The sequence below is a fragment of the Pristis pectinata genome, chromosome 40 (assembly GCF_009764475.1).
Source record: "Pristis pectinata isolate sPriPec2 chromosome 40, sPriPec2.1.pri, whole genome shotgun sequence".
Taxonomy (NCBI): domain Eukaryota; kingdom Metazoa; phylum Chordata; class Chondrichthyes; order Rhinopristiformes; family Pristidae; genus Pristis; species Pristis pectinata.
The window spans coordinates 3,383,711-3,408,300 of record NC_067443.1 but is presented as its reverse complement, the minus strand read 5'-3'; the positions used below and the strand labels follow the sequence as shown (position 1 = coordinate 3,408,300).

Here is a 24,590-nt window from a genome sequence, read left to right as displayed (position 1 = left end):
TTACCGGCTCACACTCCCCTCATGAGGGGACATTGTCCTCTCCTCTTTGGATGGCAGAATTCAGGATAGACGCAGTGTCTCATCCACAGCCCCCGTCATACTGGGAATCTCCGTGAATGGAACAGGATACGCCTCGGACATTTACCGGAATGTGGTGGACTCGTTCGACGCAGTGCAGGGCGGAAACATCACGGTGATATCGCGGAAATGTGCCCTGGTCCCCTCCCCGCCCAACTTCAAGATCTATACGTTGATTGGTGAGAGTGTGGGCTGTGCAGTGGTCATTCTGGACTCCGTCCCATTCTGGACACCTTCCCATTCCGGACACCGTCCCATTCCGGACACCGTCCCATTCCAGACACCGACCTTCAATGGACACAGACGCCCTCCAGACAGCCACCCTCTCCGGACACCAATCCCTTCTGGACACTGACCCTCTCCGGACACTGATCCCCTCCGGACATTGACCCTCTCCGGACACTGACAATAAGTATGTTCCCATTTGTACAACATACCAATAGGAATTAAAGCCCACCATCCCTGCCCAGGACACCCTCCAATCCCTGCGGCCCCCACTGGTCCCGGAACGCCTCCAAGGAGCCAGCGGACACCGCGTGCTCCCTCTCCAGGGACACCCAGAATCACAGAGTCACACAGCACGGAAACAGGCCCTTCGGCCCAACTGGTCCATGCCGACCAAGATTCCCATCCAAGCCAGTCCCATTTGCCCGCGTTTGGCCCCTATCCCTCTAAACCTTTCCCATCCATGTACCTGTCTGAGTGTCTTTTAAATGTTGTTAACGTACCTGCCTCACCCACTCCCTCTGGCAGCTCGTTCCATGTACAGATCACCCTCTGGGTGAAGAAGTTGCCCCTCAGGTCTCCTTTAAATCCCTCCCCTCTCACCTTAACCCTATGCCCTGCAGTTTTGGACTCCCCGACACACACCACTGCCCTGTATTTAACAAAGGCACAGCACTGTCCCTCTGTATAAAACGCAGGACAATGACCCTAATGTGCAGGCAGGATACTGACTGTCAGTACGCGTAAGCACAAGACGCAGCCTGTATAAAATGACTGGGAGACTCTGCGTAATGCTGAAGGTCTGCGTAATCCCAGGCTAATTTCCGCAGTGTATCCGGGAATATTCCGCCTCAGGATCCACCTGGAACGGTCCAAAATGCAGGAGCTGGAGATTCCCAGCTCTCTCACCAGGCCCTGCCATTGTCTCATTGCAGGCGTCCTGTATGGGGCTGCGTTTTTCATCGTGCTGTTCGGCTGCTACGTCACGAGGCTGCGGAGATACATCTGCTCCGTCTACTACCCGTCGAGGGAGCGGGTAAGTGGGCTTGGCCCGGGCGCAGGTGGAGGCGGGCTCCGCCATTCCCATCCCTCCCCGCGCGCCCCAAAGCCGCCTCGGAAGGTGCGGCGACATCGGGGACGCAGCTGCCCGCCGTGCACAGCAAGATTCCACAAAGCGCAGGATGGGGGGGTTAGGGGTCCAGGTGGTGGGCAGTCAAAATCAGAGCCGGGTTTATTATCATCTGCACAAGTCCGTGTGCGCACAGGTGCAGTGAAAAACTTACTTGCAGCAGCATCACAGGCACAGAGCATCAGATACACAACATTCACAAGAAAAAGCATCAATTTTTACAAGAAAACAGAATTAGAACAAAAGTCCGTTGCAGTGCAAGGTGGTCCCAGTGTTGCTGTACTGAGGCAGTGATTCGGGTTGTTCTGGTTGGTTCAAGAACCGAATGGTTGAAGGGAAGTAGCTGTTTCTGAACCTGGTGGTGTGGGGACTTCAGGCTTCTGTACCTCCTGCCCGATGGGAGCTGCGATAAGACGGCACGGCCCGGATGGTGGGGGGATCTTTGACGATGGACGTTGCCTTCTTGAGGCAGCGTCTCCTGTAGGTACTCCCCATGGTGGGGAGGGATGTGCCCCTGATGTGTTGGGCTGAGTCCACGACTCTCTGCCATCGAGGGTTCTGCCCCAGCCGACTGACTGCCCCTCTTCCGGGGTCACGTCCCTGTCTGTCTGACCCCGGAGAAGGAACACATGGTGTCCATGGGTATATTGGGGGATTTCCGGGACTGATGGCCCCCACAGGGGCTCGATTGTGTTCTGGATAGGGATGACCCTGTTGTAATTTGAAGCTGTTGACTGTAAGTAGTGTGCGCTGGGGAATATTGAAGTCTTGTGATACGTGATGGTGCAATCACTGAGTAACCGTCCTTTGGAAAAGGAATTAAACGGTCCACAGAGGCTGGGACCAACATACTGTCAGGAAGGTGGCCCCTTCCGCAGCGCGGAACTCCCTCCTCACTGCCCCTCCCTCAGCGCTCCCTCCTCACTGCCCCTCCCTCCTCACTGCCCCTCCCTCAGCGCGGCGCTCCCTCTTCACTGCCCCTCCCTCCTTACTGCCCCTCCCTCAGCGCGGCGCTCCCTCCTCACCGCCCCTCCCGCTGTGCTCCCTCCTCACCGCCGCGATCCATCACACTCGTGTGCGGTGGGAGGGTGCAGTTGGACCTGTGGGTGGCGCCTGGGAACAGGGGAGGAAGCTGGAGTGTGTTGAATGCAGCCCTCACCCACCCCTGTGCGCTTCCCCCCACCCCCCCAGGAACGTGTCTGTTATCTGTACAACCAGATCCACTCCAAGCGGAGCTCGCTGGTCAGCTCCCTGCTCCGATCCGTGCGGAAAAACTCCACTGATGCCGGCCACACCAACATCCTCCTCGTCCTGGCAGCAAGGTAGGGTGCACCCCTCCCTCCCCATGCTCACCGGGAGACCCTTCAGCCCGTTGAGTCCGTGTCGACCATCGCCCACCCATTTACACCCAGCCCCATTTTATCCCCCCCAATATTCCCAACAACTGCCCCCCCCAGATTCTACCCCACACCCACACACCAGGGGGGAGATTCACAGCAGCCGATTAACCCACCGACCCCGCATGTTGTTGGGATGTGGGAGGGAACCGGAGGCCCCGGGGGAAACCCACACAGTCACAGGGAGAGCGTGCAAACTCCACACACACACACACACACACACACACACACACACACACACACACACACACACACACACACACACAAGCACACACCCAAACACAGGCACACACACAGATACACAAATACACACAGACACATACAGACAGACAGACACACACACCCAAACACAGGCACACACACACACACACACACCCAAACACAGGCACACACACACACACACACACACACACACACACACAGCCAGAGATTGTAATCGAACCTGTTCTCTGGAGCTGTGAGGCAGTGGTTCAACCACACTGCCCTTCGTGTCCCTCCCCTCCCCCATCCCATTCCCTCCCCCATCGCCTCCCTTCCCCTCCCCTCCCCTCCATCCCCATCCCCTCCCCCTATCCACTCTCCCTCCACCATCCCCTCCCCTCAATCTCTGTGCCTCTATCCACCATTCCCACGACACTCGGCAAACCCCACGGGCTCACAGCACACCCAAACGCGAGTTGGTGCCACCTTCACACCCCCCCCCCCCCCACCAGCTCTCGCCCCCTCAGTGCCGGTCACAGTTCCGTGTGGGACTGTCTCAGTGTGGAGGGGGCTTCCTCCCTCCAACCTCTCCTCCCCTACCCACCCTCTCCACCCTCAGACTCAGGACCACACCACCCTCTGCATAGAGTTAATTTTCCCAACTGTCTAAAGCAGCCCATGAGCTTTCATCTCTGCCCCCCCGAGCTCCTGCCCTCTCTGCCTGGTGAAATCCCCCTCCCTGCTCCCACCTCTCAGGACATCCGTCGATTAAACCCCCACTCAGTCCCCCCCAACCCCATAACTATAACCCCCCACCGTCAGTCACCCACTGTGGACTCCCAGGTACAAGGTGTTTGCATGGATCGCTGCGCTGGCAGGAACCTACCAGAACTACTGCATGGCGTGTGGTCGCGTGGCCGAGGGAGAGGAGTACGAGATGTTCGTTCCCTGTATCACCCCCGGATGTAAAGGTAAGTGCCGCTCCTCCCCCCTGCAGCCTCACACAGCGAGGGGGGGGGCAGACTCATCGACAAAAGGAAGGGCTACCTGGGACAGGTACCCTGAACATACAGCAGTGCAGGCCCCTTCGGCCCATTGTGTCTGTGCCCACCATCTGAGCTAATTCCATCTGCCTGTGAGCGTTCTGTATCCACCCCCCACACCCCCGGACATTCTCTTGAGCGGACCTCTCACACGCTAAAAGACGGACTCTTGACTTCTCAATCTACCTCATCGTGGCCCTTGCACCTTATTGTCTGCCTGCACTGCACTTTCTCTGTAACTGTAACACTTTATTCTGCATTCTGTTATTATTTTCCCTTGTACTACCTCGATGTACTGATGTGATGAAATGATCTGTATGGACAGCGTGCAAAACAAAGTTTTTCGCTGTACCTCGGTACGTGTGACAATAATAAACCAATTTACCAATCCCTGCCTGTTCATGTGCCTGTCTGAATGCCTTTTAAATGTTGCTACCATATCTATTTCCCTGGCACCCACCTCTCTCTGTGTAAAAAAAGTACCCAACAAATCTCCTTTAAATATTCCCCCTCTCACCTTAAAGCTCTGCCCTCCAGTATTAGACATTCCCATCCTGGGAAAAAAGGAGTCTATCTGTCTTGTCTATGCCCCTCATCATTTATATACCTCCAGGGGTGTCTGCTGTGTGTATGTGCGCCTGGTCACCGGACAACTATGAGGGATGGTGTAATTAAGTTACTGACTGATGTGAGGGTTGGTCCAACCTTCTGAAACGTGTCCAGAGAGCGAGAGAGAGAGAGACTGTCAGAGGTCGTGTGAGCTTCCTGGGGGATCAATGCAACTGGATACCCTGATCAGCTCAATACAGTAGCTGAACAGGAAGTCCAACAGAGAGAGAGAGAGAGGGGGGGGGGGGGAGAGAGGGGGAGAGCAGAAATAGAGAGGGGAGAGAGAGGGAGAGAGAGCAGAAAGAGAGGGGGGGAGAGAGAGCAGAAATAGAGACAGAAAGAAATAGAGAGAGACAGAAATAGAGATATGAACAGAAAGATAGAAATATAGAAATGAGAGAGAACGGCAGAGAGAATGAGTAGAAAAAGAGAGAGAGAGAACAAGGGAATGGAAAGGAGAGAGAGAAAGGGTATAGAGAGAGGGAGAGGGGAAGAGAGGGAGAAGGGTTATAAAATGACGGGGTGAGTGGGGAGGCGAGGGAGGGACAAGGGGTAGAGAGAGAGGGGGAGTGCGAGAGGGTGGAGAGAGGGGGAGTGGCAGAGAGAGAGTTAGAGAGTATGAGGGAAGGTATAGAGAGGGGGATTGGAAGGAAGGGAAGGGGCAGGGAGGGGGAGAGAGTGTCCCCGCTTCACCGGCGCCGTGTTGGGGAAACATTTCACTTGTTATGTGACGGCTGCAGCTGCCACTCCTCGATACACTGTCCGCAGTTTGACAGAGACCTCTCTTTAACCTGCCCCCTTTTGCCCCCACAGGCTACTACTGTGCTGAGTGCTACCAGCACATGAACAATATCTGCTCGGTGTGCATGGGCCCCCTCGCCTACCAGGGAGACATCGACGAGGAGGTGTAAGTCACACCTTGCTTCTGTGCGGACCCCTGCAACTCGGTGACCTCGTCCCGGCAGACTTTGGGCTCATCCCTTCCTTGGGCTGGATCTTCAGAACCGCTGGCCAGCTGTTTGCGGGACTTCAATTTAGAACAGGCCCTCCAGTGCCAATTTAATCGAATCCTATCTCCCTGCACACAGTCTGTGTCCCTCCATTCCCCGCCTGTTCATGTACCTCTCAGACACTGCTTCCCTGCAAGTATATTCCAGGCACCCACCACTCTCCCTGCAACAAAACCTGCCCTGGACATCTCCTTTAAACTTTGCCCCCTCCCGCCTTAAAGCCATGCCCTCTAGTATTTGACATTTCAACACTGGGGGAGAGATTTCGACTGTCCACTCTATCGATGCTCCTCATAATTCTATAAACCTCTATCAGGTCTCCCCTCAGCCTCCACCGCTCCAGAGAAAACAACCCTAGTTTGTCCAACCTCTCCTAAGTTGGCCGGATCAACGCCTCACTGGGAAGGGTTGAGATGTAGAGACGGTCGACGGCTTCAAGTCCCCAGGCATCCCCGTCACCAGCAACCTCCCCCGGTCCCTCCACACTGACGTGGGGATCAGCGTCTGTACTTTCTTAGGCGTCTGAGAAGATCGGGCTCGTCCACGAGGATTCTCTCGATCTCCTACAGACCCGCTACAGAAAGTATCCTGACGGGTTTGCATCCCAGGCAACTGCTCCGCTCTGGAGCGTCGGGACCCGCGGAGAGCGGTAAACCCTGCCCGGCCCGTCACCTCCCTCCGTCCAGTCCGTCTGCACCGTGCGTTGCATCAGGACGGTCTCATTGAGGATTCTACCCTGGCCGTTCCCTTCCCTCTCCTGGGAGAAGATACAGGGGTTTGAGAGCCCCGGGACGTCCAGACTCGAGAACAGCTTCTTCCCCGCTGCTGTCAGACTCCCGAACCCGTCGCCTCTCTCACCCCCTCTTCCCGGTGGTCCCGAACCCTTAACTCTTCTGTTATCGTCACTTTAGCATTTCTTTCCGCACTACCTCAGTGCGCACTGCGGTCTCTGCACCAGTCTGCTGCTTGGCGCTCCCTGTATCCCCCTACACACCAGCGAGGAATTTCTCTGCACCTTGGGGTTTATGACGATAGACTAATCCGAATCTGAATCTCCGCCCCACCGCAGAGATTCCAGCGACTCCGGGAAAGTCCAGCTGTGGATCAGTGCCATGGACTCGCTGAGATCCCGGGCGGACAAAGAGAAGCAGGAGCGGAAGAGGATGCGGTCCCTGCTGAAGCGACGGATCCGGGCGGCGCTGTACGAGCAGCACGGCGTCACCCAGGAGAGGGTCGGCGCCCTCAGGGAGCTGTTCAGGAGGACACGGAAGGGCAAGGGAGCTCGGAGGAAACGTGTGGCCCCGCCCAATGTCCCTGAGACTGGGGCGCCTCAGCGCAGGTAGGTCAAGGTCAGGGTTAGATCCGTGAGCTCGAATCCTGCTCTGGGTGGCTGGGGAATGAGTTAGCTCGTCAGGGAGGCTCCCCCGATCCTGCATCCTTCATCCACTCTGCCTCACACGTGGCTCCCAAACTTGCAGCGAGGCACGCTAATGCGGGCAGTGACTGCCTCCAGCGAGAGAGAGAGAGAGAGAGAGTCTACCACCTCCCCTCCACATCTCCGTCGCCCTGTCCCCCACCGTCAACATCCTGGGGGTCACCACTGACCCTAAATCCCAACTGGACCAGCCACAGGAATCCCGTGGCTACAGGAGCAGGTCAGAGGCCGGGGATCCCGCACGGAGTGACTCACCTCCTGACATCCCGAGGTCTTTCCCCCGTCTACAGGTCAGGAGTGTGACGGGACGCTCCCCACTTCCCTGGGTGGGGTTAGTCCATGCACTCCACATCCGCCACATTACCTCTCCCCCCGTCTACAGGTCAGGAGTGTGACGGGACGCTCCCCACTTCCCTGGGTGGGGTTAGTCCATGCACTCCACATCCGCCACATTACCTCTCCCCCCGTCTACAGGTCAGGAGTGTGACGGGACGCTCCCCACTTCCCTGGGTGGAGTTAGTCCATGCACTCCACATCCGCCACATTACCTCTCCCCCCGTCTACAGGTCAGGAGTGTGACGGGACGCTCCCCACTTCCCTGGGTGGGGTTAGTCCATGCACTCCACATCCGCCACATTACCTCTCCCCCCGTCTACAGGTCAGGAGTGTGACGGGACGCTCCCCACTTCCCTGGGTGGGGTTAGTCCATGCACTCCACATCCGCCACATTACCTTTCTCCCGTCTACAGGGCACAGGTCAGGAGCGTGACGGGACGCTCCCCATTTCCCTGGGTGAGGGAGGCTCCAACAGCTCTCGGGAAGCTCGACACCACCCGGGACAAAGCAGCCCGCTCGATCAGCAACCCCCCCCCTCCCGAAACAGCCCCTCCCTCCACCACAGCGGCCGCACCGTCTACAGAACGCACCGCGGTCCCTCACCCGGGGCTACTCTGACAGCACCTCCCAGACCTGCCACCTCTCCCTGCCGAGGGGGGACACCACCACCCGCAGGTTCCCCACTCCGCCATCCCGACCGAGAAACACATCAGCCGTTCCTTCGCCATCACCAGGTCCAAATCCCCAGGACTCCCTCCTAGTCCCCTCTACTTGTCTTTCCCTAAGCTGCCAGCTCACTGGTCCAGGGTCGACAATATTAGTCATCCTGCAAAGAAACAGGCCCTTCGGCCCACTCTGTCCCTGCTCACCCTCCACTATCCATTGACACCAATCCCACTCCCCAGCACCTGTCAGTACCTTTTCTGCCTTGGTGATTCAAGTACTTGTCCAGATCCTTCTTCAATGTTGTGAGAGTCTCTCCCTCCATCCCACTTCTCCCGCGCCCCCCCCCCAGGCAGTGCATTCCAGATTCCACCCTCCCCCCCCAGGGGAAAATATTCTTCCTTCCTCAGATCCCCTCTAAACAGGAGTAAGTTTTTTACACAGAGAGTGGTGGGTGTGTGGAACGCACTGCCGGCAGAGGTTGTGGGGGCAGATACATTCAGGACATATAAGAGACTCTGAGGTAGACATATGAATGATAGAGAAATGGAGGGCTATGTGGGAGGGAAGGGTTAGATAAATCTTAGAGCAGGATAAAATGTCAGCACAACACTGTGGGCCGAAGGGCCTGTAATGTGCTGTAGTGTTCTGTGTTCTATAAACCCCTTACCTCAGCACTCTGGTCTTAGACACCTCCTCCAACGGGAAATGTTTCCCACTCTCCACCCTTTCTACACCCTTCATAATTCTGTCCCCCTCTATCAGGTCCCCCCTCAGCCCCCTCTGTTCCAGGAAGGACAGACCCAGCCTCTCTGGTCTCTCCTCGTAACAGCAGCCGATTGACCCACCGACCCTGCATGTTTGTTGGGACGTGGGAGGGAACCGGAACACTCGGGGGGGGGGGGGAACCCACGGGGTCATGGGGAGAACGTGCAAACTCCACACACACACACACACACACACACACACACAGACAGCAACACCAGAGTCATAGCCAAAGAGTCAGACAGCACAGAAACAGGCCCTTCAGCCCAACTGGTCCATGCTGACCAAGATTCCCATTTGCCCGCGTTTGACCCATATCCCTCTAAACCTTTCCTATCCGTGTACCTGTCCAAGTGTCTTTTAAATGTTGTTAATGTACCTGCCTCACCCACTTCCTCTGGCAGCTTGTTCCATGTACAGACCACCCTCTGGGTGAAAAGGTTGCCCCTCAGGTCCCCTTTAAATCTCTCCCCTCTCACCTTAAACCTGTGCCCTCCTTATAACTCGAGCTCTCCGGTCCCGGGAACGTCCCCGTGAATCTTTCCTGCCCCCTCTCCAGCTTAATCCCACCCTTCCTGTAGCTGGGCGACCAGAACTGCGCGCAGTGCAGTCTCAGACTGTTCTGGTGTGTCGACCCCAAGATTAGAGACTCGGACTCCTTCTATCCTTTTCATAGACAGTTACACAGCATGGAAACAGGCCCTTCAGCCCAACGCATCCGTGCTGACCAAGGTGCCTTCCTGAGCCAGTCCCATTTGGCCCATATCCCTCTGAACCTTTCCCATCCATCTACCTAAATATCGTTCAAGCATTGCAATTGCATCCACCTCTACCTCTCCCCCTGGCAGCCCATTTCAGGCACGCACCACCCTCTGGGTGAAAAAGTTGCCCCACACACGGAAGGGCAGGCATGGTTAGCGTAAACACTATTACAACGCCAGCGACCTGGGTTCAATTCCGGCTGCTGTCTGTAAGGAGTTTGTACGTTCTCCCCGTGTCTGCGTGGGTTTCCTCTGGGTGCCCCGGTTTCCTCCCACATTCCAAAGACGTACGGGTTAGGAAGTTGCGGGCGTGCTATGTTGGCGCTGGAAGCGTGACGACACTTGCGGGCTGTTATGTTTGCTCTTCATCAAGAGACAAACTTCGCGTGGGTTTAACATCTGAACATTTTATTAACCAACATGAACACGGGGACCAGAGTTCCCAGGAACACACCAACAGCAAATGAAAGGAACACACCTGTGGAAACAAGGACCAGACCAAAACGGACCATTAAGCCACCTCAGAGACTGATTGAAAGCTGCTGAGTGGACAAGGGTTCTTGGCAGGTTTATAAGGACAAAGTATTGTGTTTGTTTTTCTTTAAAGGGGGAAGATGTGTGATTATGTAGTTATAATAAAGAACTACAGTTCCCAGTAGGCAAGGCAAGGGGTCACATGGGGGAACAGGACGTGGCTGTAAAAAGAGAGGGAAAGCCAGCTGTCTGGTGTTGGTTAATAAAAATGTTCAGATGTTAAACCCACACAAAGTTTGTCTCTTGATGAAGAACAAACATAACAGGCTGCCCCCAGAACACTACGCAAAAGATGCATTTCACTGTAAGATATCCTTATTAGTCACATGTACATCGAAACACACAGTGAAATGCATCTTTTGCGTCGAGTGTTCTGGGGGCAGCCCACAAGTGTTGCCACGCTTCCGGCGCCAACATAGCACGCCCACAACTTCCTAACCCGTACGTCTTTGGAATGTGGGAGGAAACCGGAGCACCCGGAGGAAACCCACGCAGACACACAGGGAGAACGTACAAACTCCTTACAGACAGCAGCCGGAATTGAACCCGGGTCACTGGCGCTGTAATAGTGTTACAATAACCGCTACACTACCATGTTTCGATGTACATGTGACAAATAAAGAGATCTTATCTAGTTATGGCCCACGTTACTTTTCCTCCCCCCCCCCCACACCCCCGCCCCTCTTGCACGGAAAGCAAGCTGGATTTCCGCTACCAAGACCGGTCCACGGCGGAGGAGACGAGCTCGGGTGAGACCTACAACCCCAGCGAGTTCATCGAGAAGCGGAGGAACAGGGACGTGGTCACCGTGTCTGACCTGGAGCGGCTGGAGGAGGAGCGGGAGCGGAGCGAATCGCAGAGCGGCACCGAGGCTGGCACGCTCAGCGACGTGAGGGTGGGCACCCCCACCACCTACTCCACCCTGCCCACCGACGGGACGCCCACCGACACGGAGGCTGACTGGAAATCCAGGATACCTATCCTGAGGAGGTTCCTGCACTAGTCCCCCAGTTCGGGGAGGGGTGGGGGGGAGACCCTAACAGAGAGAGAGGGGGAAGTGGGGGTTTGAGGGAGGGAGAAAAGGGGAAAATATTAAGAGAAGCAAGTCCCCAACCCCTGACCTGGAAACAAAGACAGAAAGTCAATGGGAGATGAACGATGGGGGTTATGTCCCGACCAGGTTAATCCAAATAAATAGATTTTTTTTTGGATTAGAATTCTCCTTGTTGCCTTACAGAGTTGACAGCACGGAAACAGGCCTTTTGGTCCAACTCGTCCAAGATGCCGGTCCCATTTGCCCGCGTTTGGCCCGTATCCCTCTAAACCCTTCCCCATCCTTTGTCCCCTTGTCCAAGTGTCTTACAGAGTGTCCTGGGGCAGGATTTCCGACCCGGAGCACCAATCATTCCTCTCCTCTCACAGACGCTGCTCGACCCGCTGAGTTCCTCCAGCCAGATGGTTTGTTGCTCCGGACGCCAGCTTCTGCAGTCTCTGTCTTATAAATGTTATTGTACCTGCCTCTAACACTTCCTTCCACATACGGACCACCCTCAGGGCGAAGAAGTTGCCCCTCAGGTTATTAAATCTCTCCCCTCTCACCTTAAACCTGTGGCCTCCAGTTCTTGATTTCCCTGATCCTGGGAAAAAACCGCGCACATTCACCCTATCGATGCCCCTCATGGTTTTATCCCCCTCTATAAGGTCACCCCTCAGACCTACGCTTCAAGGAGTAAAGTCCAAGCCTGCCCAACCTCTCCCTATGACTCAGGCCCTCTTAAGATGGCCAGCAGTAGTTTTAACCTGGGGGTTGGAAGCATGGAAACTTCATAGAACTGTCTCAGCCATTCGGCCCGTCAATAACATTGCTCCTACCCGGGCAATCCAGGAAGTAGTGGAATGTGGGCAGGATGGTTGTAGGCTTTTGAATGGTGTCAACCAGTTGGTACGATGGGCAGGACAATGGCAGATGGAGTTTAATCCTGATAAGTTAGAGGTGATGCACTTGAAGAGGAGCAATAAGGGTAGGACGTGCACAATTGAATGGTGGGGGCCTGGGGAGTACCGAGGGAGGACCTCAGTGTACGTCCGAGAGTCCCTGGAGCACAGGTGGATAAGGTGGTGAAGAAGGCCTTTATTCGGCAGGGCAAAGAATTTGAGAGCAGGGAGGTCACGTTACAACTTTATAAACCATCAGTCAGATCACAGCTGGAGCACTGCGTGCAGTTCTGGTCACCCACTACAGGAGGGAGGTGACTGCACCGGAGAGGGTGCAGAAGAGTTTCCCCAGGACGGTGCCTGCGACGGATTGTCTCAGTTACAAGGAGAGACCCGAGGGACTGGGTCTGTTCTCCCTGGGGCGGAGGGGGGCTGAGGGGGGACAGGATTATGAGGGGCATGGATAGGGTGGATGGCAAGAAATGTTCCCCAAAGCAGAGGAATCCAAAACTAAAGGGTGTGGGTTTAAGGTGAGGGGATCTGAGGGGGTTTTCTCTCCCCGGCAGTGGGGTTGGGGGGGGGGGGGGTTGGAATCAGGAATGTACTGCCTGAGGGGGAGGTTAAGGCAGAGACTCGAAGCATTGATGAAGTATCTGGACGGGCACTTGAATCACTAAGGCAGATACCAAGTGCTGGTACATGGGATTAGGATAGGTATTTGATGGTTAGGCTTAGGGAATCAAGCCATTTGGCCCATCACATCCATGCTAACCAGTGGGCATCCACCTGTATAAATCCCATCTTGCAGCACTTGCCCCACAGCCTCTTTATACCTGGGTGATTCAGTTGGTTGTTTAGATGGCGTCACTGACTCTGTTTCCACCTCTCTCTCAGGCAGTGTGTTCCAAGTACTCACCGCCCCAGATCCCCTCTAAATCTCTTCCCCCTTACCCTAAATTGATGTCCTCTAGTTTTATCTACAGGTCAAAGTCAATGCCGAGTTTATTGTCACATGCACCAGTCCGTGTGTGGACGGGTGCAATGAAGAACTTACTTGCTGCAGCATCACAGGCACAGAGCATCAGATAAGCAGCATTCACAAGAAAAACATAAATTAAACAAAACTATACAGGAAAGAACACAATTAGAACCAAAAAACGTCCATTAGAGCACAAAGTGGTCCCAGTGTTGCTGTACTGAGGGTTGTGCCGGTCGGTTCAAGAACCAAATGGTTGAAGGGAAGTAGCTGTTCCTGAACCTGGTGGTGTGGGGACTTCAGGCTTCTGTACCTCCTGCCCGATGGGAGCTGCGAGAAGACGGGATGGCCCGGATGGTGGGGGGATCTTTGACGACAGACGTTGTCTTCTTGAGGCACCGGCTCCTGTAGATACTCCCGACGGTGGGGAGGGATGTGCCCGTGATGTATTGGGCAAAGTGCACTACTCCCTGCAGCTTCTTACGTTCCTGCGCATTCAAACTGCTGTACCAGACCCTGGTGCAACCGGACAGGACACTTTCAACAGTAGAAGTTTGTTAGCGTGTTCGGTGACAAGCTGAACCTCCCTAACCTCCTAAGAAAGTAAAGATGCTGGCACGCCTTCCTTGTGATTGCACCTGTGTGCTGAGCCCAGGACAGGTTGTCTGAGATGTTAACGCCCAGGGATTTAAAGCTGCTGACCCTCTCCACCGCTGATTCCCCCCCAGAGTAGACTGGCACCTGTTCGCCCTCCTTCCCCGTCCTGAAGTCAACGATCGGTTCTTTAGTTTGGCTGACGTGGAGCGAGAGGCTGTTGTTGTGGCTCCGCTCGACCGGGTGTCCAACCTCGCTCGGGTGCGCCGACTCCTCCCCGCCTGCGATCCGTCTGACAACAGCAGTGTCGTCGGCAAGTTTGTAGATGGCGTTGGAGCTGTGCTCGGTCATAGAGTGTGCAGGGGGTAGAGCAGGGGGCTAAGCATGCAGCCTTGAGGTCCTCCCCAGGTTACGAACACCCGACTTGCGGATGTACGAGCAACTGTTTGGGAGATCAGTGGGACGGGCGGGGACGGTGTGGGACTGCCGGATGAGAAAGGGGCATGTCCACTCCAACCCCCCCCCCTCCCCGAGCTGTGACAATCACGGGCTGGCTGGAGCCAAGCAGAGCCGGGAGCGCTGAGCAGACTCCCTCAGTGAGGTCGGTGGGCGGCCTGCTTGCACCACCCCCATGTCACCGCTGTTTCTGTGACCCTCTCCCGCACACCGTTGACGTTCACCTCCGACTTACGGTACCCCTGCCCGCAACGTTGATTGTGTTCGAAACAGGAGGTCGATATTTGGGGAATCCAAGGCGGAAAGGGTTAGGGATGTGGTATTAAGGTAGCCGTGATCTGGCGGAGCTGGCTTCAAGGGGTTGGATGCTCCCTTCCTCTCCCTGTTCCTTATCTTAATGCTTTCAGCAGCCCAGGTGTCTATCTCTCTCCCTGAAAGTGGCCACACAGGTCGATAGGGCGGTAAAGAAGGCGTCTGGCATGCTTGCCTTTATTAGTCGAGGCACTGAGCTCAAGAGTCAGGAAGTTATGTTGCAGCTTTATAAAACTCTGGTTAGGCTGCACCCGGAGTATCGCATTCAGTTCTGGTCGCCCCCATTACAGGGAGGGTGTGGAGGCTTTGGAGAGGATGCAGAAGAGGTTCACCAGGATGCTGCCTGGACTAGAGAGCGTGAGCTACAAGGAGAGGTTGGACCAACTCGGGTTGTTTTCTCTGGAGCGGCGGAGGCCGAGGGGAGACCTGATAGAGGTTTATAATATTATGAGAGGCATAGATAGGGTAGAGCGCCAGTTTCTTTTACCCAGGATCAAAATGTCTAATACTAGAGGGCATCTATTAAGGTGAGGGGGTGAAACTTCAAAGGAGATGTGCGGGGCAGGTTTTGTTACACAGGAGCAGTGGGTGCCTGGAACGGGCTGCCAGGAGTTGGGGGTGGAGGCAGATACGATAGGGGCATCCAAGAGGCACTTAGATAAGCACATGGATGTGCAGGGAATGGAGGGATGGGGGCCATGTGCAGGCAGAAGGGATTAGTTTAATTAGGGGTCATTACCTTAATTAATCCAGCACAACATGGTGGGCTGAAAGGCCTGTTCCTGTGCTGTATTGTTCTAGGTTCTATCTCTCCGGAGAGACAGAATGAAAGTCTTTACCCTGAGATCTGACAGCCAAAAGACTCACCAGGCAACCGGTGCTGAAAATAATCAGGAGGCTCTTGTGAAAATCAAAACCCGAGATCAATAAATCCAATTTATTTCCGCTCCCATCAGAAAATGAACAGAACACCGTATTAAGGCACATTCTCTTAAAACATTTACAGCCATTAGGAGAGCCAACAAAATAATGAATCTTCTTGCGTTACAAACAAGTGCATTCTTAAAAACACAAGAGTTTCCTTTTAAAAACTAAAGTGGAATTAAATATCTTCTCAAAAGGGGGTGGGGAAGGGGGAACAAAATCCCAAAGGAATGTCTCGATATATACCCGGACTGCCCTGATTTTGCCATGCAAGTTTTACAGGGCCCCAAGGTGTGTGACACCCCCCCCCAGATGAACAATAAAAATATTTCAGGTGTGCATTGAATCATTTCTTGAAGAAAGAGGAAAGGAAGAAAGGAAAAGAGAGAGAAAGAAAGGTATCTTCTACACCCTTTGTAACCCACGTAATATAAAACAAGCTTCCCACGATTTTGTCTAAAGTGCTAATTGATTAACTAATGGGGTGAACTAGTGCAAGAATCAACAGTCGTACAGCCAAGTACCACTGGCATTGAGGATAAGTCACCTCAGCTCGAACTTGTATTGTCTAGAGGTCAAATGGAGCCAACTTGCCCCTTGACAAACCAGTGATTTCAGTGTTTTTTTTTCATACAATCATCTCCATTTTGGTCCAGGAATCCCCAGTTCCTCGACGGGACTGGTGTCGACAGCCGAAGGGGGCGGGTCTGGGGAACCAAGATGTCCCCTGACGGTCGGGCAAAGTCCGCTTCGACCTACACACAGGGGGAGTGCAAGTTTCTCCGAAGAATCCTAAGTGATCCAGAGGATGTGCTTCCTCGTTGCTGTGTCCGCGGCACCCAACGGTTCCTGGAGGACGGGGCCGGGAAATGCGTCCCCTCTTGCTCCTCGTTGCTGCTCCAAACACCTCCCGGGCCAATCTCATTGAGGGAGGGAGGGAGGGAGCAAAGACCGAGTGTGGGCTCCCAAACTGACGTAACTGCCCTTCCACCCCACTCCTCCTGCAACGTAACGGGCATCAGATGGGTTTACAAAGGGAGACTCCTGCCCTGAAGCTGTTGCCAACTGGCGTATGTCGAGTCCTACAGGCAACAGTGGGACAGTGACCCAGGTAATCTGTTCCCACGCCCACAAATGATTGCAGGACACCAACTCTCTGACGTACGTAAGCACAGTCTCAGCCAGACCGGTCGGATGGTTTTGACACCAGGCTCGTGCCCAGCAGACAGAGGGCATTTAATTACAAGCCAGCCTGTAGCTTTGGACAATTAGAAAGCCTCCCCCTTCTCTCACACACACACACACACACACACACACACACACACACACACACACACACACACACACACACACACACACACAGTGTTTGTGGTGCTGTAAAAGGTTCCTAGCAGCTCGCGAGCGACTCGGGGAAAGGCCAACAGCTTCAGGACCAAAGATGGGGGGGGGGGGGGGAGACAACAAGGCAGTGTGCATCACCTGCAGAGACCAGAGAATGGTGACTGAGGCACTTGCTCCAGGTGGGAATGCAAATCGTCCTGGATGGCCCCAATGAAATGGATCCCTTCTCCAACTCTCTGGAATCCCACTCTCCTCCCGTTGGCCACCGGAGGAAAGACCTGCCCTGTGCTGCAAGCGCCTCCTGGAACCCTTTGGGGATTTGCCCTGGAATGGGCTGTAAACCAACAACGCCCCTAAGTCAACCCATTGTAACGTAGCGCGCAAGCTGAGCACTGCAAGATCCCACGCACAGCACCGTGCCACCGTCCCATTAGTGGATGAGGGATAAGCACAGAGTCATACAGCGCAGAGACAGGCCATTCGGCCCATCAACTTCCTGCCAACCGTCAACCATCCATCTGCACGGACCCCATTCTATTCTCTACATTCCACTAACTCATTCTACCCCTCACCCACGCGCTGAGGGGGGGGGGGCCATTCACAGCGGCCAATTAACCCACCGACTCCGCACGTCGTTGGGGTGTGGGAGAGAACTGGAGCACCCAGGGGAAACCCTCAGGGTCACGGGGAGAACGTGCAAACTCCACACACACACACACACACACACACACACACACACACACACACACACACACAGCCGGAAGTCAGGATAGAGGCCCCCAGTGTCACAGGAGATCCCACCTCCACCAAGATCCCATCCATTTGAAGCAACGTTCAGCCTCTCCTGAAGTACCCGCAGACCGCTTTTACAAAATTAAAAGTGCTGTACAGTTGTTGGCGTAGTTAGAGCAGCATCGGAGGTGGTACACTGGTTAAAGCAACCACACAGAAGCTCAGAAGGCCAGTCAGGAACCAGACTGAGTGCAGTCCAGGAAGAACGCAGTGATGTCAGTATCTCAGTGCTGAGGGATCTTGGGGCAACAGCTGTAAATTGACGCGATTGGGGTAATTTTTCCATAAGATAATCAACAGCACTCCTAAATTACGAGGGCTGCTGATTATAACTTATTGCAACAGATCATTTAGATGGCACTGTTACCGCAGGACCATGTTCCAAGTTGTTTGACAGGACCTGCACTAGGCTCATGAGTGGTCTGGAGAGCGATAATCTGCCGGAGGAACTCAGCGGGTCGAGCAGATTCCGTGGGGAGGGGAAGGAACTGTCGATGCTTCGGGTCAAAGCCCTGCATCGGGACTGAGGGTGGGGAAGGGAGAGGTGACTGGTGGACTGAGGAGGGGGGTGTGAGATGAGGGGCGAGGAGGGGGGTGTGAGATGAGGCGCGAGGAGGGGGGTGTGAGATGAGGGGCGAGGAGGGGTGGAGTTGGGAGACAGTGGCAGGTGTATAAGATATTGAGAGGCATTGATCGTGTGGATAGTCAGAGGCTTTTCCCCAGGGCTGAAATGGTGGCCACAAGAGGACGCGGGTTTAAGGTGCTGGGGAGTAGATACAGAGGAGATGTCAGGGGTATGTTTTTTTACTCAGAGAGTGGTGAGTGTGTGGAATGGGCTGCCGGCAACGGTGGTGGAGGCGGATACGATAGGGTCTTTTAAGAGACTGTTGGATAGGTACATGGAGCTGAGAAAAATAGAGGGCTGTGGGTAAGCCTAGTAATTTCTAAGGTAGGGACATGTTCGGCACAGCTTTGTGGACCGAAGCGCCTGAATTGTGCTGTAGGTTTTCTATGTTTCTATGTGAGTGAGAGATGGAGGCAGGCAGAGAAAATACAAATGGAGTCGGGGGGTGGGGTGGGGGGGGCTGTTAGGGAGTGTGACGATCGGAGACGGCTGCTGGAGGGAGAGCAGCAGAAACACAAAGCCCTGCCGGTGGTGGAGAGACGCAGACTAGCCCGGAGGGAAGTGTGGAAGGAGGCAATGTGGGCGCGGAGGATCGGGAAGGGAGTTCCAGAGCTCCAGCTCGGTGGAGCGGTTGGGGACCAGGGACGAGCAGGTCTGGAGAGGACCTGGAGGAGGACAGAGGCGGGAGGAAGGTGGGGCAGGGACAGGGTGGAGCGAACACCCCTCCAGTTATTGCAGGCTCCGTAATTTGAGAACTAAACATGCGAATCCGACAACTGGATTACAGTACAGAGGAAAAAGTGCAAGTGTTTTTTTTTCTATTATTTAGCTTCTGAGGAGAAGCAGGAAATCAGAACCGAACAGGAACCCAGTGCGCTTGTGGCTGAGGCTGTCCGACCTCCCCAGGGGAGCCCAGTCCCTGGGGTTTGCTCCTTCTCCCCCCCCCCCCAACTCCCCTGCAGCAGGGCAGGGAGGGTGCAGGAGGGGTTGGCTGCTAGATGAACTGGGGAGAGGCGAAGACTAGTTGGGGGGTGGTCATAAATATTGGAATAAAAGCAGAAAATGCTGGAAACACTCAGAAGGTCGGGCAGCGTCTGTGGAGAGAGAAACAGGTAATGTTTCAGAGCCTGAAACCGTGTTCCTCTCCCCTCAGGCGCTGCCAGACCTGGTGAGTGTTTCCAGCATTTTCTGCTTTTTTTTAATTTCGGATTTCCGGCATCTGCAGTCTTGTTTTTTTTTGATTTCCCTAAATCCTGAATGGTCGTTGAAGCCTTCCTTGCTGTTCCTCGGGATTATGAGAAAGCCGCCCACTGCAGCTTTCCCTCCACCCTCCCAGCTTGGAAATATATTGTCACTGGGTCTAACGCCCGGAGCTCCCTCCCCAACAACACCGCACAGTTCAAGAGGGTGGCTCACCTTGCCAAGGGCAACCAGGGATGTACAAGAACAATATTGGTCTTGTCTGCATTCCCCCCTAAAAATTATTATTTTTTCTAAAGATCACCAAAATGTGGACATCTCTGCAGTTCTATGTCCCCACGCCGGGTCTACAGAAATATACAAAGCACAGGAGATGCAGCGAGCAAGATCAACAGCCTAAAGAGGAAGCCCACAGAAGATGTCCACATTAAATCCCGTCACGTCCCGGAAATAATTGCTGGGGAACCTGACGGCAGCCGATGGGGAACTGGAGCCTCTGGATTCACGGTTAGACGACGCTTGGCGCGAGTTCTGAGCTTAAGGATAAAGGAGAGGGGGAAACTTCCACTCCAAACGCACAATTCACACCAGTGACCTCCTTCTGAACTGCTGTGTTGCACCCAATTTGTACGCAGCAAGCTCCCACAGACGAGCACAGTGATAACGCACAAAACGCTGGAGGCACTCAGCGGGTCAGGCAGCATCGATGGACAGCCTCGACCTGAGACGTTGATTGTCGATTGCCCTCCACGGAGGCTGCCTGACCTGCTGAGCTCCTCCAGATCCTTCCTTTGTGGGTTGCTCCAGAGTTCCAGCATCTGCAGTCTCTCTCCTGTCTCCACTGCAGTGATAACGACCAGATAAATGCTGGGGGAGGGGGGGGATTTACCCTCAAGTCAGACAGCCGTACAAAATGGAAGCAGGCCATTCGGCCCATCACGCCCACACTGACCTGTTGGCACCTATCCTCATTAGTCCCATCGCCCAGCACTTGGTCCACAGCCTGGGCAATTCAAGTGCCCGCCCAGACACTTCTTAAATGCTATCGGTGACTCTGCTTCCACCTCTCTCTCTCAGGCAGCGTGTTCCAGGTACTCACCGCTCTCTGGGTGAGGAAGGCCTCTCTATGGTTCCCCTCTTCCCCCTCAACCCAAATCGACATCCTCTGTCTGTGATATGGGGGACAAGTTTCCTGCAGTCTACCCTATCTATACCCCTTGTAATTTGATATACCTCAATCGTGTCTCCCCTTAACCACCTCCGCTCCACAGTTCTCCTGTCTGGGACCGGTTACAGGCAAGGCAGTGGGGCTGGTTGGGTGGAAGGGGACAGAGAGTGGCTGGGCTGTCTCCAACACTACGGGAAAAGATGGCGCCTTTGAAACGGCAGCAGTCAGAGTCACATAGCATGGGAACAGGCCCTTCAGCCCAACTGGTCCATGCTGACCAAGATTCCCATCGAAGCCGGTCCCATTTGCCTGCGTTTGGCTCATAATCCCTCTGAACCTTTCCCATCCGTGTACCTGTCCAGGTACCTTTTAAATGTTGGTAATGTACCTGCCTCACCCACTTCCTCTGGCAGCTCATTCCATATACGGACCACCCTCTGGGGTGAAAAAGTTGCCCCTCGGGTTCCTATTAAATCTCTCCCCTTAAACCTACGCCCTCTAGTTCTTGATTCCCCAACCCTGGGGAAAAGGTCGGCCTGGACTGAGGTTGGCAGAGTGAAGCTGTGATGGTTGGTGGGAATGGGAGAGGGGGTGAAGGGGTGGTGGAGGGGGGTGAAGGGGGAGGGGGATGGGAAGGGGGGTGAAGCAGAGGGGAAGGTGGAGGGGGGGTGGGGAGGGGGGTGAAGGAGGTGGGGGTTGGAGGGGGGAGGGAGGTGGTGGGAGGGGGGTCAAGGGGAGGGGTGAAGGGGGGAGGGGTGAAGGGGAGATGGGGGGTGAAGGGGAGGGGGGTTGAAGGGGAGAGGGGGGTGACCGAACCCAGCTCACTGACCTGCCCCTGGCCCGGTGTCAGAACATCGGTGCGTCTGGGGAGATCAACAGGGAAATCGGTGTCTTAACACGGACGGGGCTTCATTAAATCTCCCCCTCTGAGTCTCAAGGCATCCATGGTCCTAAACAACCAGCCCTCCTGGAGTATAGTAAAACTCAAATAATCCACTAGCCACACATTCCGAAATCCCCTATTTTCAGGATCTGCCTCACCTGGTAGTATTTCCTGTGTTCCCTTTAAACTCACCGGGGCTCTGCTTCTCCCTCTCCCTCTTTAAGTTTACCTGGTTCATTGAAAAATTATTAAAGTGCAATCTGTTGTAAAAGGTGAATTTAAAGTTTGTTTGGGTATTAATTGGAATAACATCCAATAGTCTGGAAGATCTGCCATCTGGCAGCTCCAGAGTGCCGGATAATCGGAGGTTTTTACTGCAGATCTGAAGGCTCTTTAACTGTGCAAATCTGGAGTATGTTAAACTCAGGAAAAGTTTTAAACTCAGTTTGTCTCCAATAAAGGGTCAAGTGCTGCCACCCAGTGGAAGGGCACAGCACTCCAACAGACATTACAAGCCTTCAGGAGGTCCAAACCGTTCCCACCCCTGAACTCTGGCAGACTGGACCCTGAACTCTGGCAGACTGGACCCTGAACCTCGTGTATCCAGTTCCTAATTTTTCGGAGCCCTGGGAATCTGGGAAGAACACTGCTGGCCAAATGAAGAACGTCTCCGCTCACACAGCTCCAATGAGGCGCGTAGGGATTAGTTTTGGTGGGATCAGGGTGGGTGGGTGAGAGGTGGAAGAGATGGAACAGGCGGTGACCTGCCAAGGAGCAGAGGGAGAGGGAGAGACAGGGGTAGAGGTGGGTCTCGCACCCAAGACGTTGCCGCTTTGTTTCTCTATCCACAGATGCTTCCTGACCCGCTGAGCATCGCCAAGAGTTTTGGGTTTGCTTGCCAGGAGAGACGCTGGGAAGAGAAGGCAAGAGTTGCACGAAGATGCGAGCGTGAAACAGGGAAAAGGGGCAAGGAAGACGAGTGGGATAAGACGGGAAGCTGAGAGGGAGGGGCGGGGGGAAAAGAAAAACACAGGGTAGAGAGTGGGCTGTTTTCTCTGGAGCGGCAGAGGCTGAGGGGAGACCTGATAGAGGTTTGTGAGAGGCATAGGTAGACTGTCAGAATCTTTTCCCCAGGGTAGAAATGTTAAACACCAGAGGACGTACCTTTAAGGTTGGGGGAGAGTTTGAAGGCAATGTGAGGGGCAAGTTTCGTTTTTTACGCAGAGAGTGGTGGGTGTGTGGAATGGGTTACCGGGGTGGTGTGGAAGCAGGCAGGTTGGTGGAGTTTTAGATAGACACAGTGTGAAGGGAATGGAAGGATGTGGATGATACACAGGAGGACATTTAGCATCATGATAGGCACAACATCGTGGGCCGAATGGCCTGTCCAGTACTGTTCTATATAGAGCACAGAGGGAGGGAGACCCCACTAAGTTTACCACTGTCAACTCCCCCCTCCCCCACTACAGCACAAGCTGGCGTCGACCTTCCTGTCCACACCAGTGGTCATCAAGGACAAGAGAGAGCCACACCGTGGCCAGCCCAGTCCGCACCGACCCTGCCTGAGAAGGGAGAGGGAGGGAGGGAGGGAGGGAGGGGTTTCCCTGCCATCGGAAACTTGACCTGCCTGGCACTCGTCAGAGACACCACACCAGCCAGCCCTGACCGGGCAGGAAGATTTAAAAACATTTGCAAATTAGGGCCTCGGAAAGGATCTGAAGGACAGGGTGCGGTTGAGAGAGTTGCTGAAGTTTTATTAATCATTCCACCCCGCATGAGTCACTTTTTCAGAGCTCTGCCTGTCTAGTGCCGCGCTGGCTAAAACGTTACTGAAGGAAACCAGGCTCTGTGTTCCTTCTGTCTCTCATGCCCTCAACAGCAGGAAATGAAGGAATTACATTCTGGGTATGACTGCAGCTACTTTCCTTCAGGTTTCATTGACATCAGAGAGAGGGAGAGGGACAGGGAGGGTGGGGAGGAGGAGGGGGAGGGAGAGAGAGAGAGTGTGAGAGAGAGCGAGAGAGAGAGAGAGAGAGAGAGTGAGAGAGCGAGAGAGAGAGGTATATTGGTGTTCACTTCAGTCACAATGGATACCTCTGCAGCAAGAACAGCACGGATCAGACACAGGGTGAAGTTCCCTCCACACTGTCCCGTCACACACTCACGGGGTCAGACACAGGGTGAAGCTCCCTCCACACCGTCCCATCACACACTCCCGGGGTCAGATGCAGAGTGAAGCTCCCTCCACACCGTCCCATCTCACACTCCCGGGGTCAGACACAGGGTGAAGCTCCCTCCGCACCGTCCCATCACACACTCACGGGGTCAGACACAGGGTGAAGCTCCCTCCGCACCGTCCCATCACACACTCCCGGGGTCAGATGCAGAGTGAAGCTCCCTCCACACCGTCCCATCTCACACTCCCGGGGTCAGATACAGAATGAAGCTCCCTCTGCACCGTCCCGTCACACACTCCCGGGGTCAGACACAGAGTGAAGCTCCCTCCGCACCGTCCCGTCACACACTCCCGGGGTCAGACACAGGGTGAAGCTCCCACTACACCGTCCCATCACACACTCACGGGGTCAGATACAGAGTGAAGCTCCCACTACACCGTCCCATCACACACTCCCGGGGTCAGACACAGAGTGAAGCTCCCTCCACACCGTCCCATCACACACTCACAGCAGGGACTGCATGGACTAGACACAGTAAAGCTCCCTCACAACACAACCTCCTGAATTTCTCACCTCTGATCACTTCATTTTTAAATAATTATTCTGACCAGAACATATCACAAGCCTAAGCAGTAAAAATAAGAACTCTTTTATCAAATGCATGATGTGCAAAGCCAAGGACCTCCCTTGATAGGCTGCTCATATTTCATAGTTCCTCACAATACAGGAGGCTATTCAGCCTATCGAGTCCATGATGAATCTGAGCAATCCCTTTGCCTCATATTTTCTTGCAACCTCTCTCTTACATTTCCATCAACACCCCCCCAGATTCTACCCCTCACCCACACACCAGGGCGACGATTTGCAGCGGCCAATTAACCCACTGACCCCGTACGTCGTTGGGACGTGGGAGGGAACTGGAGCACCCGGGGGAAACCCATGGGGTCACAGGGAGAGCGTGCAAACTCCACACACACACACACACACACACACACACACACACACACACACACACACACAC

General features: G+C 54.5%; 2 protein-coding genes across 10 annotated transcripts in view; one reads left to right on the top strand and one right to left on the bottom strand.

Annotated features, from left to right (window-relative positions):
* Positions 1-22,393, top strand: part of LOC127587399 (DC-STAMP domain-containing protein 2-like) — a 38,649-nt gene extending 16,256 nt beyond the window's left edge. Inside the window, exons 9-19 of the mRNA XM_052045697.1 lie at positions 90-257; positions 1,239-1,339; positions 2,624-2,754; positions 3,874-4,001; positions 5,496-5,589; positions 6,762-7,031; positions 10,883-11,176; positions 13,826-14,008; positions 16,040-16,228; positions 19,641-19,848; positions 22,244-22,393. Of these exons, the coding sequence (XP_051901657.1) occupies positions 90-257; positions 1,239-1,339; positions 2,624-2,754; positions 3,874-4,001; positions 5,496-5,589; positions 6,762-7,031; positions 10,883-11,176; positions 13,826-14,008; positions 16,040-16,228; positions 19,641-19,848; positions 22,244-22,393 (1,916 nt within the window). The remainder of the gene's footprint in view (positions 1-89; positions 258-1,238; positions 1,340-2,623; positions 2,755-3,873; positions 4,002-5,495; positions 5,590-6,761; positions 7,032-10,882; positions 11,177-13,825; positions 14,009-16,039; positions 16,229-19,640; positions 19,849-22,243) is intronic.
* The window catches only part of LOC127587505 (zinc finger and BTB domain-containing protein 7B-like), a 444,483-nt gene that overhangs the window by 234,442 nt on the left and 185,451 nt on the right, over positions 1-24,590 (bottom strand). For 4 of the 9 annotated variants that reach the window (XM_052045883.1, XM_052045884.1, XM_052045889.1 and 1 more), the window contains one exon: positions 15,371-24,534. The gene's annotated coding sequence lies outside the window, so the exon portion shown is untranslated. Of the gene's footprint in view, positions 1-9,049; positions 9,064-15,370; positions 24,535-24,590 lie in introns of those variants that run through there. The other 5 variants (XM_052045888.1, XM_052045887.1, XM_052045886.1 and 2 more) reach the window with 3 other exon arrangements.